The sequence below is a fragment of the Cherax quadricarinatus genome, chromosome 22 (genome assembly GCF_038502225.1).
Source record: "Cherax quadricarinatus isolate ZL_2023a chromosome 22, ASM3850222v1, whole genome shotgun sequence".
NCBI classification, from domain to species: Eukaryota; Metazoa; Arthropoda; class Malacostraca; order Decapoda; family Parastacidae; genus Cherax; species Cherax quadricarinatus.
The window spans coordinates 23,275,614-23,295,573 of record NC_091313.1 but is presented as its reverse complement, the minus strand read 5'-3'; the positions used below and the strand labels follow the sequence as shown (position 1 = coordinate 23,295,573).

Sequence of the window (19,960 nt, the reverse complement as noted above, 5' to 3'; positions counted from 1 at the left end):
TGCTTACTATTATTTATAGGTGATTTTCTTCTACGGTTTCGGCTAATTGGTTGCCAGACACTTGTGCACATCTTTGTCAGCATTAAAAGTCATTTTCCACGTGTCTGACCAAACTACCAACCTGTCCACCTCGTTCTGAATGCTGCATTTTCCCCCTAATTTTGTGTCTTAGATAGATAAAGAAAGCAAGAGAAAGAGAGAGCTTTCCTACCTGGTTAATTAATGAGAGTACTATCTTCTTGCCTTCAGCTTCACCGGGTAGGTTATTTCATTGTGTGAGAGAGAGAGAAAGAGAAAGGAATAGAGAGAGAGAGAGAGAGAGAGAGATTTAACCATTCGTTAAAATGACCTCTATAATATGAGGTCTGCACTCACACTACTTTTAGTCCTAAATTTAAAAACAAATCTGTGAGAATCAACATTTTAGGGCAAGATCGAATTTGAAATCATGAATTCAAAATCCTTGAGTCCAAGACACCATAAATCTATGAGGTCATGAATTTATATATGCAATGAATCCTTGAATCCGTGAATCCATAACTTAATGAACCCATGAAAGTAAGACCAACAGAAACAAGCAGACAATGGCATCAAGTCTCGTTCTGACTGTCAATTGTTCATGTAACTGTAGAATTAGGTGAGCACAGGTACGTAGCTTAATGGACGGAGGATCAAGCGTCCGTCACAATTCGCATCCAGCATAAATCTAGAGCTTCGTGTAAAGTATAATAACGCTATGACACTTGTGTTTCAGAGTGCTGGAGAACGTACCTGAGCTTCGTACTATTGAAGCTGGAGCCTTCAAGGGACTCTACCAGCTTCGTTCCATGTAAGTACTGCAATGTATCCACCATTCAAATAGCTGTTACACTGAAGTAACTATAAATAAGTCAAGAAATTTCTCTTGTTATATATATGTAAATTTATATTATTATATATATATATATATATATATATATATATATATATATATATATATATATATATATATATATATATATATATATATATATATATATATATATATAAACAACCACTGTGAAAGAGTAGTGAAATTCCAAGCGCTTTCGTGACTACTCACATTGTCAAGGAACTATGTTCCTTGTTCAATGTGAGTAGTCACGAAACTGCTTCTGAAATTTCACTACTCTTTCGCAGTGGTTGTTTTCATGTATTTTAAAATCACTTGTTTACTGTGATCTTATTGCATATATATTTATATATATATATATATATATATATATATATATATATATATATATATATATATATATATATATATATATATATATATATGTATGTATGTATAATGTTTATATGATCTCGTAAGCGGTACTGAAGACTTAGCGACTTTTGTCTCCCTCACACAGATACATACACTCTGCACCTCACCTGAGAACGATGCCAAACTTCACAGTCACCGTCAACGATAAAAACCTCAGGAGTTTGTGAGTGATGCTGTGGGTTTGTTGTGCTGCTGCTGTTGGTTTTCATATATGTAATGAAAGAAGTCATAGAAATGGGTGGCTATAGATATTAGTGGTGTGTGTGTGTGTGTGTGCGTGTGTAGTCCATTTTTTTTTCACTAGAGCAGCTTGTTACTAACCTGAGTTTCTTCTTGCGATCTTCGAGGCGCGTGGCCAGCTCGGGTCTGGAGAGGATCCCTGACATGCAATTCACTGGACCTCTGGACATTCTTAACATGATGTAAGTTGACTTCTGATCTCTATATACGTTTATAAGCTTGAGAGTTTTCTAGATGTTAAGCCATGGTTGAGTAGTCTAAATTAAATTACGTTTCCTTAGATGTTAGATTACGTTAACTTAATTTAGATTAGACTATGTTAGAGTTCACTATTTATTGGTAAGGTTGAACTATATTAGGAGACATTAGATCAGGAGACATTCCAAGCAACTGATGAATACATTCTAAAAAAAAGAGCAATGTTCTGTAAGGGGACGAAAATAACACTTAATTAAAACGTTATAAGCCTCTATTTGAGAACGTTTCGCTTAAGGGCAGCTGGACAACCTGACAATATTCTTCTCCAGCGAAAGGTTGCTATAATTAAGGCTTTTGCTGCAGTGGCTGTCTTTTCATCCCCTAATTGTTCAGGAAATAGAGACAGTGGGTGTAAACAAGACAGTGTTCTGGGAATAATGACCGTGGGTGTAAAAAAAAATATTCTAGGAAGAGATTCTGTGGGTGTAAATAAAGTGTTCTCGAATCACAGTTCCTGGATGTAAGGTATTTCTCGTAGCGTGTGTTGACGAGTATTGTATTAACATAACATCATGTTTCCCATTTCCACAGAGACCTGGACAATAACCGCATCAGGAAGGTTCACAGCAAATCCCTCAAAGTCAGAGTGGAACAACTGTAAATATTTGTTCGTGTTTTTTGTACCTTTTATCCCTGCTTGCGTTCATTCTTGTCTGATTTTAAAATGAGTTTCACTGATTTTTATTGATTTTTTTCAAATAACCCCACATCAGGGTACATCTCGTCACACTTGTTAAAACGGCTAATTTTTGGCATTATTTCAGTAAAGACAGACGGTGCAGAAGATGCATTTATTGAAACAACGTTTATCTATGTGTAAAGTCAATGACATCTTGTACAGAGGGATACGGTGTCCCAGTAAAACTCTGCACTATTCTTGATAGTTCGGCACACTGGACCCATCTTAGGCATTCTTGCATTTTCATTAGTTATATTCTTAATAATAATGTATGAACATTAACACACTTTGACCATTTAAAAAAGATGGATGATTAAATACACGTTGATGAAGAGCGAGTGTAAATGTGAGTGAGTGAAGAGAGGAAGAGGGAAGCCGAGAGCAAGATGAAAGGAGACTTTAATAGCATGTGTGTAAAAGGAAGGTAAACACTGATTCGTTTGTGGAGGAAGAATGTGGTCTGGTGATCCCTCTGACACCTTCCACTCAGGGTGAGGTCGAGGGGAGCTTGCTGACGTTCCTGACCTCTGCCATTCAGGTGGTGGGTGAGGAAAAGCGAGTGCTATAAATGGAAAGATAGAAATAGAAATAAAACATGTTACTAATACCATTGTCTTCGCCGCCTGCAGATCACTCAATTACAATCTCATCGAGAGTGTGGAGAAGGAGGCGTTTGCTGGGTCGGAGATTGGAAAACTGTAAGTACTGATTTGTTGCCATACGCGTCAACTAGCAATCAAAATTTCTTCATTCATCTTACTCTGCGTGGCTACCCCTTCTACTTAAGCATCAATTAATCAATCAATCAATCAATATATATATATATATATATATATATATATATATATATATATATATATATATATATATATATATATATATATATATATATATATATATATATATATAAATATATATATATATATGTATATCTGATGAGATGAAAGCGAAAGAGGCTCCCAGGAGACGGGTGGGACCTCAGGTCTTAGAGTGAGGCCTTCCAGCTGAATCAACTTCTCCTGTCAGGCGAATTATTCTGCATCTAGCCTGGCCTTATTCGGTATCCATCTTTTTGTCTCCCTTCCTCTCTATATCTAGTTCTCTTTCCCATGGTCTCCATATCTACATCCATCTATATCTATCACGTGTTGTCCATCTCTTGTTGTCCATCTCTTCTCCATCTCTTGTTCTCCATCTCTTCTTCTCCATCCTTTGTTCTCTATCTCTTGTTCTCCATTCTCCATCCCTTCTACAGATATTGTTCTCCATTCTCCATCCCTTACCCAGATATTGTTCTCCATCCATGGTTCTCTATCAGTTGTTCTTTATCTCTTGTTATCCATCCTTGTTCTCCATCTCAGGTTCTCCATCCAAGCTTCTCTCGGCCTTGTCATCTCTACCTTACCTGCCTCTGACTCCTGCTTTGCACTTTGAAGCACAGTCATAGAGTTATAAAGACACCTAATTGAGGAAAAGCCTTTATTTTCCGGAGATGTTTCACAGAAATCGAGCACTTTCGTGAACTAGTAAAGCTCACGAAAGATAGTGTAAGTCGGAGATTTGATCGGAAATTCTTGTCTCGGTGCCTAAATCAGGATTGTATTTTGCTCCTTGTCTCACGTTCACTGGGGTATAAAGAAGACGATGCAGGGGTCAGCATCCCCCTTTCTCTCTCTCTCTCTCTCTCTCTCTCTCTCTCTCTCTCTCTCTCTCTCTCTCTCTCTCTCTCTCTCTCTCTCTCTCTCTCTCTCTCTGTCTCTTTCTCTCTCTCTCTCTCTCTCTCTCTCTCTCTCTCTCTCTCTCTCTCTCTCTCTCTCTCTCTCTCTCTCTCTCTCTCTCTCTCTCTCTCTCTCTCTCTCTCTCTCTCTCTCTCTCTCTCTCTCTCTCTCTCTCTCTCTCTCTCTCTCTCTCTCTCTAACGAGTATTCTGTTCTCCCAACACAGTGCGTGACTTCTACTCGCTTCTCATAGTAAACAAAGTGGAAGGAACCCTAATGGATCCCTAACAACAAACAGAATTTCTTTATATTTTATTTTTTATTATTATCACACTGACCGATTCCCACCAAGGCAGGGTGGCCCGAAAAAGAAAAACTTTCACCATCATTCACTCCATCACTGTCTTGCCAGAAGGGTGCTTTACACTACAGTTTTTAAACTGCAACATTAACACCCCTCCTTCAGAGTGCAGGCACTGTACTTCCCATCTCCAGGACTCAAGTCCGGCCTGCCGGTTTCCCTGAACCCCTTCATAAATGTTACTTTGCTCACACTCCAACAGCACGTCTAGTATTAAAAACCATTTGTCTCCATTCACTCCTATCAAACACGCTCACGCATGCCTGCTGGAAGTCCAAGCCCCTCGCACACAAAACCTCCTTTACCCCTCCCTCCAACCTTTCCTAGGCCGACCCCTACCCCGCCTTCCTTCCACTACAGACTGATACACTCTTGAAGTTATTCTGTTTCGCTCCATTCTCTCCACATGTCCGAACCACCTCAACAACCCTTCCTCAGCCCTCTGGACAACAGTTTTGGTAATCCCGCACCTCCTCCTAACTTCCAAACTACGAATTCTCTGCATTATATTCACACCACACATTGCTCTCAGACATGACATCTCCACTGCCTCCAGCCTTCTCCTCGCTGCAACATTCATCACCCATGCTTCACACCCATATAAGAGCGTTGGTAAAACTATACTCTCATACATTCCCCTCTTTGCCTCCAAGGACAAAGTTCTTTGTCTCCACAGACTCCTAAGTGCACCACTCACCCTTTTCCCCTCATCAATTCTATGATTCACCTCATCTTTCATAGACCCATCCGCTGACACGTCCACTCCCAAATATCTGAATACATTCACCTCCTCCATACTCTCTCCCTCCAATCTGATATCCAATCTTTCATCACCTAATCTTTTTGTTATCCTCATAACCTTACTCTTTCCTGTATTCACTTTCAATTTTCTTCTTTTGCACACCCTACCAAATTCATCCACCAATCTCTGCAACTTCTCTTCAGAATCTCCCAAGAGCACAGTGTCATCAGCAAAGAGCAACTGTGACAACTCCCACTTTATGTGTGATTCTTTATCTTTTAACTCCACGCCTCTTGCCAAGACCCTCGCATTTACTTCTCTTACAACCCCATCTATAAATATATTAAACAACCACGGTGACATCACACATTCTTGTCTAAGGCCTACTTTTACTGGGAAATAATCTCCCTCTTTCCTACATACTCTAACTTGAGCCTCACTATCCTCGTAAAAACTCTTCACTGCTTTCAGTAACCTACCTCCTACACCATACACCTGCAACATCTGCCACATTGCCCCCTATCCACCCTGTCATACGCCTTTTCCAAATCCATAAATGCCACAAAGACCTCTTTAGCCTTATCTAAATACTGTTCACTTATATGTTTCACTGTAAATATCTGGTCCACACACCCCTACCTTTCCTAAAGCCTCCTTGTTCATCTGCTATCCTATTCTCCGTCTTACTCTTAATTCTTTCAATAATAACTCTACCATACACTTTGCCAGGTATACTCAACAGACTTATCCCCTATAATTTTTGCACTCTCTTTTATCCCCTTTGCCTTTATACAAAGGAACTATGCATGCTCTCTGCCAATCCCTAGGTACCTTACCCTCTTCCATACATTTATTAAATAATTGCACCAACCACTCCAAAACTACATCCCCACCTGCTTTTAACATTTCTATCTTTATCCCATCAATCCCGGCTGCCTTACCCCCTTTCATTTTACCTACTGCCTCACGAACTTCCCCCACACTCACAACTGGCTCTTCCTCACTCCTACAAGATGTTGTTCCTCCTTGCCCTATACACGAAATCACAGCTTCCCTATCTTCATCAACATTTAACAATTCCTCAAAATATTCCCTCCATCTTCCCAATACCTCTAACTCTCCATTTAATAACTCTCCTCTCCTATTTTTAACTGACAAATCCATTTGTTCTCTAGACTTTCTTAACTTGTTAATCTCACTCCAAAACTTTTTCTAATTTTCAACAAAATTTGTTGATAACATCTCACCCACTCTCTCATTTGCTCTCCTTTTACATTGCTTCACCACTCTCTTAACCTCTCTCTTTTTCTCCATATACTCTTCCCTCCTTGCATCACTTCTACTTTGTAAAAACTTCTCATATGCTAACTTTTTCTCCCTTACTACTCTCTTCACATCATCATTCCACCAATCGCTCCTCTTCCCTCCCGCACCCACTTTCCTGTAACCACAAACTTCTGCTGAACACTCTAACACTACATTTTTAAACCTACCCCATACCTCTTCGACCCCATTGCCTATGCTCTCATTAGCCCATCTATCCTCCAATAGCTTCTTATATCTTACCCTAACTGCCTCCTCTTTTAGTTTATAAACCTTCACCTCTCTCTTCCCTGATGCTTCTATTCTCCTTGTATCCCATCTACCTTTTACTCTCAGTGTAGCTACAACTAGAAAGTGATCTGATATATCTGTGGCCCCTCTATAAACATGTACATCCTGAAGTCTACTCAACAGTCTTTTATCTACGAATACATAATCCAACAAACTACTGTCATTTCGCCCTACATCATATCTTGTATAATTATTTATCCTCTTTTTCTTAAAATATGTATTACCTATAACTAAACCCCTTTCTATACAAAGTTCAATCAAAGGGCTCCCATTATCATTTACACCTGGCACCCCAAACTTGCCTACCACACCCTCTCTAAAAGTTTCTCCTACTTTAGCATTCAGGTCCCCTACCACAATTACTCTCTCACTTGGTTCAAAGGCACCTATACATTCACTTAACATCTCCCATATATATATATATATATATATATATATATATATATATATATATATATATATATATATATATATATATATATATATATATATATATATATATACGTATGTATAATCACACACACACATACACATGCATTTGTGGTTTAATAGAATACAAGAACTAAAAAACCTAGAGGAAAGAAGGAATGATTTGTTATTTCTCTACCTGTATGATAATGACTCCAGAACCTCAACAGTCCTCCATTGCTCTTGTCTGTCTTGTGATAGTAGGACACAGAGTAAAACCTTATACCTGGGCCTCTGAAGTCCTCTGACTGCCGCCAGCAGGATGGGTATGGGGTGTCTGCCACCTACACTAATAGGCATGGGATGTCTACCACCTGCAGGATGGATACAGTGTGACTACCACATACGTAATATTGCTGAGATTCATATTTGTCATATAGAAAGTGTCAGAGGAAGTGTCAGAGGAAGTCTCAGATGCAGAGTCATAGGCAGTGTCACAGGCAGTGTCACAGGCAGTGTCACAGGGAGTGTCACAGGCAGTGTCACAGGCAGTGTCACAGGCAGTGTCAAAGCAGAGGCAGTGTCACAGGCAGTGTCAGAACAGAGGCAGTGTCATAGGCAGTGTCACAGGCTGCTGAGACACCAAGTGACTAGGTATGCAAGTCTAACCACTCGCCGTGATTGTGAGGTGACCTTCACACGGAGGATCGAGCCTTCAGTGTTTCACACAATCACCATTTTAAAAAAATATCAGTAAAAAACAATATTTAAGTAAAAAATACAAAAGTTGAGATTGACTTAAGACAAGCACCGTCTCCAGCAGTGGCGACAACATCAGCAAAAAAAAATTTCTAATTTCTTGTTGACAAGAAGCAAGCACGTCGCCGCTTCTGACACCAGTGAAGCTCTTTCTAAGCGAGTAATTGGTCCACTTAGCCGACAATGGCCATTAGTGAGGCGAACTGGAGAGTAAAGGAAAAAATGTTATGAGTTTCACTTCTAGGTGCTGCCCATTCATTGAGTGTTTCTCTCTCTCTTTCTCTTTCTCTCTGTCTCTGTCTGTCTGTCTGTCTGTCTCTCTCTCTCTCTCTCTCTCTCTCTCTCTCTCTCTCTCTCTCTCTCTCTCTCTCTCTCTCTCTCTCTCTCTCTCTCTCTCTCTCTCTCTCTCTCTCTCTCTTTCTCTCTCTCTCTCCATATATAGTACAGGTGAAAGCTTTAACAAAGGTGATATAAATAGAGTTCTGAAAATATAAATTCATGAATTAACTCGAAATATTAGATTTTAAAAATGGAAAGTTAGTGATACAAAAGAAATATATAAATTCCAATTCAAAATGGATTAATATATGTGGAATATATCGTCACGAAGCATCAAAGGTGCAGATGTCCCGACAAGCTTCAAATATTGTGGTAATTATATATATATATATATATATATATATATATATATATATATATATATATATATATATATATATATATATATATATATATATATATATATATATATATATATATATATATATATATATATATATCTATTTATGTATATATATATAAATGTGGGTTTGTGTGTGTGTGTGTGTACTCACCTAATTGTGGTTGCAGGGGTCGAGACTCAGCTCCTGGCCCCGCCTCTTCACTGATCGCTACTAGGTCCTCTCCCTCTCTGCTTCCTGAGCTTTGTCATACCTCTCCTTAAAACTATGTATGGTTCCTGCCTCCACTACTTCACTTGCTAGGCTATTCCACTTCCTGACGACTTTATGTCTGAAGAAATACTTTCTAACATCCCTGTGACTCGTCTGAGTCTTCAGCTTCCAGTTGTGACCCCTTGTCCCTGTGTCCCCTCTCTGGAACATCCTATCTCTGTCCACCTTGTCTATTCCCCGCAGTATCTTGTATGTCGTTATCATGTCTCCCCTGGCCCTTCTGTCCTCCAGTTTCGTCTGTCCGATTTCCCTCAACCTTCCCTCGTACGACATTCCCCTGAGCTCTGGGACTAGCCTTGTTGCAAACCTTTGTACTTTCTCTAACTTCTTGACGTGCTTGACCTGGTGTGGGTTCCAGACTGGTGCTGCATACTCCAGTATGGGCCTAACATACACAATGTACAGTGTCTTGAACGATTACTTATTAAGGTATTGGAACGCTATTCTCAGGTTTGCCAGGCGCCCGTATGCTGCAGCAGTTATTTGGTTGATGTGTGCCTCCGGTGACGTGCTCGGTGTTATGGTCACCCCAAGGTCTTTCTCCCTGAGTGAGGTCTGTAGTCTTTGTCCACCTAGCCTATACTCTGTCTGCGGTCTTCTTTGCCCCTCCCCAATCTTCATGACTTGCATTTGGCAGAATTGAATTCGAGAAGCCAGTTTCTGGACCACATGTCCAGCCTGTCCAGGTCTCTTTGCAGTCCTGCCTCATCCTCATCCGATTTAATTCTTCTCATCAACTTCACATCATCTGCGAATAGGGACACTTCAGAGTCTATTCCCTCCATCATGTCGTTCGCATATATCAAAAATTGCATTGGTCCTAGAACTGACCCCTGTGGGACCCCGCTCGTCACAGGCGCCCACTGTGATACCTCTTCACGTACCATGACTCGTTGCTGCCTCCCTGCCAGGTATTCCCTGATCCATTACAGTGCCCTCCCTGTTATATGCGACTGATCCTCCAGCTTCTGCACTAATCTCTTGTGGGGAATTGTGTCAAAGGCCTTTCTGCAGTCTAGGAAAACGCAGTCAACTCACCCCTCTCTCTCGTGTCTTACTTCTGTTACCTTGTCATAAAACTCCAGGAGGTTTGTGACACAGGATTTTCCTTCCATGAACCCATGCTGGTTTTCATTTATAATCTCTTTCCGTACCAGGTGTTTCACCCCTCTCCTCCTGATAATCTTCTCCATGACTTTGCACACAATACATGTCAGAGACACAGGTCTGTAGTTTAGTGCCTCATTTCTGTTTCCTTTCTTAAATATGGGGACTACATTTGCTGTCTTCCATTTCTCAGGTAGTTGCCCAGTTTCAAGGGATGTGTTGAAGATTGTGGTTAGGGGCACGCACAGCATCTGTGCTCTTTCTCTAAGGACCCATGGGAAAATGTTGTCCGGTCCCATAGCCTTTGAGGTATCGAGGTCACTTAGCAGCTTCTGCACCTCCTCCTCGGTTGTTCGTATGTCATCCAACACTTGTTGATATATTCCCTCTTGATGTTCCCTTCTGTGCTGTCTTCCCACATCCCTTCCTGTCTCTACTGTAAAAACTTCCTTATATCTCCTGTTTAGCTCCTCACATACCTCCTGATCATTTCTTGTGAGTTCTTCACCTTCTGTCCTCAATCTGATCACCTGGTCTTTGACTGTTGTCTTCCTCCTCATCTGGCTATACAACAGTTTCGGGTCAGTCTTAATTTTCGATGCTAGGTCATTTTCATACTGTCGCTGGGCCTCCCTCCTTACCTGTGCATACTCGTTCCTGGCTCTGCTACTGATCTCCCTATTTTCATGTGTTCTCTGCCTTCTGTACTTTTTCCATTCTCTATTGCACTTTGTTTTTGCCTCCTTACAACGTCGGGTAAACCAGGGGCTCGTTCTGGTCTTCCCATTGTTTCTGTTGCCCTTGGGAATAAATATTTCCACTGCCTCCTCGCATTTTGTTGTTACATATTCCATCATTTTATTTACTGGCTTTCCTGCCAGTTCTCTGTCCCACGGAACCTCCTGCAGGAAGTTCCTCAACCCTATGTAGTCCCCTCTTTTATAGTCAGGCTTTTCCCATTCAACTCCTGTTACTCTCTCCACTTGCAACTTTACTATGTATTCAAAGCACAGAGCCACGTGGTCGTGTGTGTGTGTGTGTGTGTGTGTGTGTGTGTGTGTGTGTGTGTGTATACTCACCTAGTTGTACTCACCTAGTTGAGGTTGCAGGGGTCGAGTCCAAGCTCCTGGCCCCGCCTCTTCACTGGTCGCTACTAGATCACTCTCCCTGAACCGTGAGCTTTATCATACCTCTGCTTAAAGTTATGTATGGATCCTGCCTCCACTACATCGCTTCCCATACTATTCCACTTCCTGACTACTCTGTGGCTGAAGAAATACTTCCTAACATCCCTGTGATTCATCTGTGTCTTCAACTTCCAACTGTGTCCCCTTGTTACTCTGTCCATTGCCTGGAACACCCTGTCTTTGTCCACCTCGTCAATTCGTATCGGCATTTTGTATGTCGTTATCATGTCCCCGCTATCTCTTCTATCCTCCAGTGTCGTCAGGTTGATTTCCCTTAACCTCTCCTCGTAGGATATACCTCTTAGCTCTGGGACTAGTCTTGTTGCAAACCTTTACACTTTCTCTAGTTTCTTTACGTGCTTGGCTAGGTGTGGGTTCCAAACTGGTGCCGCATACTCCAACATGGGCCTAACGTACACGGTGTACAGGGTCCGGAACGATTCCTTATTAAGATGTCGGAATGCTTCTGAGGTTTGCTAGGCGCCCATATGCTGCAGCAGTTATTTGGTTGATGTGCGCTTCAGGAGATGTGCCTCGTGTTATACTCACCCCAAGATCTTTTTCCTTGAGTGAGGTTTGTAGTCTCTGGCCCCCTAGACTGTACTCCGTCTGCGGTCTTCTTTGCCCTTCCCCAATCTTCATGACTTTGCACTTGGTGGGATTGAACTCCAGGAGCCAATTGCTGGACCAGGTCTGCAGCCTGTCCAGATCCCTTTGTAGTTCTGCCTGGTCTTCGATCGAATGAATTCTTCTCATCAACTTCACGTCATCTGCAAACAGGGACACTTCGGAGTCTATTCCTTCCGCCATGTCGTTCACAAATACCAGAAACAGCACTGGTCCTAGGTCTGACTCCTGTGGGACCCCGCTGGTCAAAGGTGCCCACTCTGACACCTCGCCACGTATCATGACTCGCTGCTGTCTTCCTGACAAGTATTCCCTGATCCATTGTAGGGCCTTCCCTTTTATCCCTGCTTGGTCCTCCAGTTTTTGCACTAATCTCTTGTGTGGAACTGTGTCAAACACCTTCTTGCAGTCCAAGAAAATGCAATCCACCCACCCCTCTCTCTCTTGTCTTACTGCTGTGACCATGTCATAGAACTTCAGTAGGTTTGTGACACAGGATTTCCCGTCCCTGAAACCATGTTGGCTGCTGTTGATGAGATCATTCCTTTCTAGGTGTTCCACCACTCTTCTCCTGATAATCTTCTCCATGACTTTGCATACTATACATGTCAGTGACACTGGTCTGTAGTTTAGTGCTTCATGTCTGTCTCCTTTTTTAAAGATTGGGACTACATTTGCTGTCTTCCATGCCTCAGGCAATCTCCCTGTTTCGATAGATGTATTGAATATTGTTGTTAGGGGTACGCATAGCGCCTCTGCTCCCTCTCTCAGGACCCATGGAGAGATGTTATCTGGCCCCATTGCCTTTGAGGTATCAAGCTCACTCAGAAGCCTCTTTACTTCTTCCTCGGTTTTGTGTACTGTATCCAGCACTTGGTGGTGTGCCCCACCTCTCCGTCTTTCTGGAGCCCCTTCTGTTTCCTCTGTGATCACTTCTTTGAATCTCTTGTTGAGTTCCTCACATACTTCACGGTCATTTCTTGTTGTCTCTCCTCCTTCCTTCCTTAGCCTGATTACCTGGTCCTTGACTGTTGTTTTCCACCTGATGTGGCTGCATAACAGTTTCGGGTCAGATTTGGCTTTCGCTGTTATGTCGTTTTCATATTGTCGTTGGGCCTCTCTTCTTATCTGTACATATTCGTTTCTGGCTCTACGACTGCTCTCCATATTCTCCTGGGTCCTTTGCCTTCTATATTTCTTCCATTTCCTAGCACACTTGGTTTTTGCCTCCCTGCTCATTTGGGTGAACCATGGGCTCATCCTGGGTCTTTCATTATTCCTGTTACCCTTGGGTACAAACCTCTCCTCAGCCTCCTTGCACATTGTTGTTACATATTCCATCATCTCATTATTTGGCTTCCCTGCCAGTTCTCTGTCCCACTGAACCCCGTTCAGAATGTTCCTCATTCCCGTGTAGTCCCCTTTCTTGTAGTGTGTGTGTGTGTGTGTGTGTGTGTGTGTGTGTGTGTGTGTGTGTGTGTGTGTTGTTGTTGTGTATGTGTGTGTGTGTGTGTGTGTGTGTTTGTGTGTGTATGTGTGTGTATGAATTGGTGTGGTTCTTCGTATATAATTACCTTCCTGTAATCACCTGTTTGTTGTAGCTACAAGATTAGTGTTGTGGTTGTGGTGTACCATCTTCTATAATAAGTTTGTCAAGTGCATTTTTTAAATTTTCCTCAAGCTGAATTACCTCCTCTATTTTCCCAGACCCATTTTTTTTTTTTTGTAAAGAATACTCTTCCGGAATCTTCTTGTCTCTTTATTCTTATATATTTACATCTGTGGCCTCTTGTTATCCTTATTGGCGATACTAACAATACTTCTTATTCTATTCTTTCAAATCCTGTTATAACAATAGATGTTGTTATCATGTCTCTTTAGTTCACTTTTGTTAGGCAGTCTGGGCACCTGTGGTGATTTCACCTTCTCATAAATTGTTCTTGTGTGTGTTACTGTTCCGGAGATTTCTTAGATCTTGTCACCGAAGCGGCTAGTTTATTTTGCTCTCCCACTGCCATCCTGTAGACGGTTGAACAACAGCATATTTATACACAAAAACGTCTAGCAACTAGAATTCAAATGTGAATATATTTTTCAACGATGAACATGAAAAGCGGGGATCTAAGCTTTCCACTTTTCTTTAAGCCATTCTTAATGCACGCCAAAAGCATGAAGGTGGTGGCTTTTCGCCACTTGTGTCAGAACATGCTATTAGAGACAACATATGTCTCTATTTAGAGCTTTATCAAGTCCTGAGGTGATACAGCTCACACAGAGGTAAACACTGAGTAACTGTGTTCTTTCATCTTTGTCTTCACAATGCATTGCACTGCCAGAAATTGTTATTTCGAGGCAAAGAAAAATATATGTCCTCACCATCGTATATTTTCTATTTTTCAGGAGCCTGAAGGGCAACACTAACTTGCGAAGCCTCAGTCCTGAAGCCTTCAAGGGTATAGGAAGTCTCCGCACGCTGTGAGTAGAGAAAGAGTGTATTTCCAAATATGTGTATTGATGATAAAAAAAAACTCTCGCTACTACAACATATTCCTTTTATCTTCCAAGATTAAACACTGAATAACAGCGTTTTCCTATACATTTATTAATACTGTGTACTTACCCAGCTATAATCACCTAGATGCGTATGCAAAGGACCATTCATGGCTCCTGCCTTCACCTCTTCGCTACTAGCGACTAGGAGCGAAGTGTCTCTCGGTAACTACAACGACACATAATGTACAGCGTGACTCTTATTGCATAACTTTTCCCCCGAAGATGAGCTTTCTTGCTAACATGAAAAACATCCATGAGCGAAAATTTGCGAATCAAAGGCTTGTTGTACAATAAAAGTTTTTCTCTATTACTGTGTTGTTGAGCTTCTTGTCTTCCACTTGGACAAGACTGTCTTGGATAGAGACAACGGCAATATATCGACCACTGGTGAACATAAGAACATAAGAAAATAAAAACAGTGGAGCAGTGCAGCAGGCCTACTGGCGACGCTCTTCTTGCCGAATAAAGCAAGCGAAAATTTGTGTATGCAATAATTTCGTAAAAATCATTCTGAACCTAACGAAAAAAATATATTTCATTGTGTTTGTTTATTATTAAATTATTGTAAACTAATCTAAAATATATTTAGTTGATTAGTCTAAATTAAATTGCTCTTGTTATAATAAAATTAGGTAAGTTTCCTAAGGTTCTTCTGGTACAAAATTACTAATTTTTACATTAACATAAATGAAAAATATATCTTCAAACGAATAAGAGAAAATTTTTAAAAGGATTTAATTTTAAATGATTTCTTGCTAATTGGGCAGCTTTTCCTATATATGATACAAACACACACACACACACACACACACACACACACACACACCTAGAAAGGAATGATCTCATCAACAGCAGCCAACATGGTTTCAGGGACGGGAAATCTTGTGTCACAAACCTAGTGGAGTTCTATGACATGGTCACAGCAGTAAGACAAGAGAGAGAGGGGTGGGTGGATTGTATATTCTTGGACTGCAAGAAGGCGTTTGACACAGTTCCACACAAGAGATTAGTGCAAAAACTGGAGGACCAAGCACTGATAACAGGGAAGGTATTACAATGGATCAGGGAATACTTGTCAGGAAGACAGCAGCGAGTCATGGTAAGTGGCGAGGTGTCAGAGTGGGTACCTGTGACCAGCGGGGTCCCACAGGGGTCAGTCCTAGAACCAGTGCTGTTTCTAGTATTTGTGAACGACATGGCGGAAGGAATAGACTCCGAAGTGTCCCTGTTTGCAGATGACGTGAAGTTGATGAGAATTCACTCGATCGAAGACCAGGCAGAACTACAAAGGGATCTGGACAGGCTGCAGACCTGGTCCAACAATTGGCTCCTGGAGTTCAATCCCACCAAGTGCAAAGTCATGAAGATTGGGAAGGGCAAAAAAGACCGCAGACGGAGAACAGTCTAGGGGGCCAGAGACTACAAACCTCACTCAAGGAAAAAGATCTTGGGGTAAGTATAACACGAGGCACATCTCCTGAAGCGCACATCAACCAAATAACGGCTGCAGCATATGGGCGCCTGGCAAACCTCAGAACAGCATTCCGACATCTTAATAAGGAATCGTTCAGGACTCTGTACACCGTGTACGTTAGGCCCATTTTGGAGTATGCGGCACCAGTTTGGAACCCACACCTAGCCAAGCACGTAAAGAAACTAGAGAAAGTGCAAAGGTTTGCAACAAGACTAGTCCCAGAGCTAAGAGGTATGTCCGACGAGGAGAGGTTAAGGGAAATCAACCTGACGACACTGGAGGACAGGAGATATAGGGGGGACATGATAACGACATACAAAATACTGAGAGGAATCGACAAGGTGAACAAAGACAGGATGTTCCAGAGATTGGACAGAGTAACAAGGGGACACAGTTGGAAGTTGAAGACACAGATGAATCACAGGGATGTTAGGAAGTATTTCTTCAGCCACAGAGTAGTCAGGAAGTGGAATAGTTTGGGAAGCGATGTAGTGGAGGCAGGATCCATACATAGCTTTAAGCAGAGGTATGATAAAGCTCACGGTTCAGGGGGAGTGACCTAGTAACGACCAGTGAAGAGGCGGGGCCAGGAGCTCGGACTCGACCCCTGCTACCTCAACTAGGTGAGTACACACATACACACACACACATATACATACATATATATATATATATATATATATATATATATACATATATATATATACATATATATATATACATATATATATATATATATATATATATATATATATATATATATATATATATATATATATATATATGTATATATATATATATATATATATATATATATATATATATATATATATATATATATATATATATATATATATATATATATATATATATATATATATATATATATATATATATATATATATATATATATATATATATATATATATATATATATATATATATATATATATATATGCAATAAGATCACAGTAAGCAGGTTATTTCAGAATATGCAAAACAACCACTCTGAAAGAATAGAGAAATTCCAAGTGCTTTCGTGACTACTCACATTATCAAGGAACTATGAAAGTAAAGCATCCAAGCAAGGTATATAAGGGGGTCTGGCCAACACCTCACTATCATATCCCACAACGGTTAAACACCTGACGCGCGCCGGCCCAACTGGACAGGTCCTTTGCACAACCACCAACAAACTATTCTACCCAAGAAAATTTTTAAAATTATTATTTGTCCAGTGTATTATTAAATTCTTCCCAAATTCTATTAATTATAAATGGATCTAATTTATATAAACCAAAGGAAATATTCATATTATTGTCAAAACTGCTTTTCATGAAACAAGATTCAATTATATTCCTGTCGACCATGGACTTGCTTGATACTACTTTCTCAACTTTTTGAAAATCAATTGGATGGTTAAAATATCTTACATGAATAAATAGAGCATTGGAATCTTGTGAGGTTCTAATGCTATATTTATGTTGTTTTAATCTTAGTTCGAGATTTTTACCAGTTTGACCGTAATAAACTTTATCGCAAATTTTACAAGGAATCTTATAGACACATCCATCAGCATTTTGGGGGGAATTCTTTATCAAGAGTTTTTTTTACTGTATCAAGATTTTTGAATACAACTTTACTATTAAAAGTCTTAAGAAGAGAAGGCATATCAACCAAGTTTTCATGGTAAGGGAGAACCAACATATTTTTAGTTGAATAAGGCTGGTTGTCCCTTTTTGGATTGTAAAAAGTATTTCTAGCAACTTTAAAAGATTTATCAATTAAATTTCTTAGGTATATTAAATCATTACCTATTTCATAAATTTTGGATATTTCCTCATCTATGAACTCAGGACTACAAATTGGTAAAGCTCTCAAAAACATTGATGAGAAAACAAACAGTTTGACTCTATCTTGATGCGAAGAATAATAGTGGACATAGGAACAGTTATTTGTAGGTTTTCTGTAAATTTTAAATTTGAATTCATTATTACCCTTAATAATTAAAACATCTAGAAAATTCAATGAGTTATTTTCTTCAAACTCAACAGTAAAGTTTATAGAATGGGCTAAGCTATTTAATTTTCCAAGGAAATGGTGTATATCTACATTTTTGGGCATAAGACACAAAATATCATCAACATATCTGAACCATTTAGCTCTATTAGGGAGGATAGTGTTAAGCAATCTTGTTTCAAAAAATTCCATGTATAGGTTACTAAGAACAGGTGAAAGAGGATTTCCCATTGCCATACCAAACTTCTGAGTGTAAAACTTATCATTAAATACAAATTTTGCATCAACAATGCAAAGTTTAATAAGTTTAATGATAGTAGGAAATGGCAATGGTAAATCATAGTTAACGAGTTCTTCAAATAAGAAACTTAATAAATCATCAACAGGAACTTTCGTAAACAAGGAAGTAACATCAAAACTAACCAAGTTAAAATCATTTAAGTCTGTCAAGGAGCTTAATTTATCAACTAAGTCTATGTTGTTTTTAACATTAAAGTTAGAAATTTTGCCAACAATAGGGCTCAAAATATCAACAAGCCATTTGGATAATTTATATGAAACTGACCCTATGGAGCTAATAATTGGTCTGACTGGATTCCCTGGTTTGTGTGTTTTTATTAGTCCATACATGTAAGGTAAAGATGGATTAGTGGAAGTAAATTGTTTGACTAATTCATCTTTGCCTTTCAGTAGAAGTTTTATTGTTTTATTGAAATTGCTGTTAACGGTTTCTAGGGGATTTTTCCTAAGTTTCGAATAGGTTTCAGTATCATCTAAGAGATTATTCATTTTTTCTTGGTAATCATTTTCTTTCATAATTACTATTGCATTTATTTTGTCTGCTTTAGTAAGGCGCAAATTTTTATTGTTATTAAGTGTATCAGGCCATTCCATCAGAATGGAAACACAGTATGTTGGATCATTGCTATAATAAACTCAGAAGAATTTGTAATGAACTCAAAAACAAACTACAAAGAAAATTAGACATTTTAATTGAAAATAGTGATTGGACAAAGCATGCTAATAACAACTTTATAATTAACTTATCAGATGAAATTTTAGACAAAAATACAACTGCTGCTCTAGGTTTTGGCCTAAGTTTTGCAACTTCAAAAAAACTTAATAATGTTGAAATTGCAAAAGCCGTTTGTAACTTTGAAAAATTTTCTGATTTGTCCTCTGATGAAATTAATATTAGTAAAGGAATGGTATATAGCTCTATGTTAAAACCAAACATTCCCAATTGCCCTCAAAGATTCTTTAAGTCTTATGATACACTTAATACAATAAAAATTTGCGCCTTACTAAAGCAGACAAAATAAATGCAATAGTAATTGTGAAAGAAAATGATTACCAAAAAAAATGAATAATCTCTTAGATGATACTGAAACCTATTCGAAACTTAGGAAAAATCCCCTAGAAACCGTTAACAGCAATTTCAATAAAACAATAAAACTTCTACTGAAAGGCAAAGATGAATTAGTCAAACAATTTACTTCCACTAATCCATCTTTACCTTACATGTATGGACTAATAAAAACACACAAACCAGGGAATCCAGTCAGACCAATTATTAGCTCCATAGGGTCAGTTTCATATAAATTATCCAAATGGCTTGTTGATATTTTGAGCTCTGTTGTTGGCAAAATTTCTAACTTTAATGTTAAAAACAACATAGACTTAGTTGATAAATTAAGCTCCTTGACAGACTTAAGTGATTTTAACATGGTTAGTTTTGATGTTACTTCCTTGTTTACGAAAGTTCCTGTTGATGATTTATTAAGTTTCTTATCTGAAGAACTCGTTAACTATGATTTACCATTGCCATTTCCTACTATCATTAAACTTATTAAACTTTGCATTGTTGATGCAAAATTTGTATTTAATGATAAGTTTTACACTCAGAAGTTTGGTATGGCAATGGGAAATCCTCTTTCACCTGTTCTTAGTAACCTATACATGGAATTTTTTGAAACA

At 39.3% G+C, this 19,960-nt stretch overlaps 1 protein-coding gene across 1 annotated transcript in view; it reads left to right on the top strand.

The window, feature by feature from the left end:
• Positions 1-19,960, top strand: part of LOC128689851 (uncharacterized) — a 77,602-nt gene that overhangs the window by 6,618 nt on the left and 51,024 nt on the right. Inside the window, exons 3-8 of the mRNA XM_070087688.1 lie at positions 755-829; positions 1,371-1,448; positions 1,633-1,707; positions 2,315-2,380; positions 3,092-3,160; positions 14,338-14,412. Of these exons, the coding sequence (XP_069943789.1) occupies positions 755-829; positions 1,371-1,448; positions 1,633-1,707; positions 2,315-2,380; positions 3,092-3,160; positions 14,338-14,412 (438 nt within the window). The remainder of the gene's footprint in view (positions 1-754; positions 830-1,370; positions 1,449-1,632; positions 1,708-2,314; positions 2,381-3,091; positions 3,161-14,337; positions 14,413-19,960) is intronic.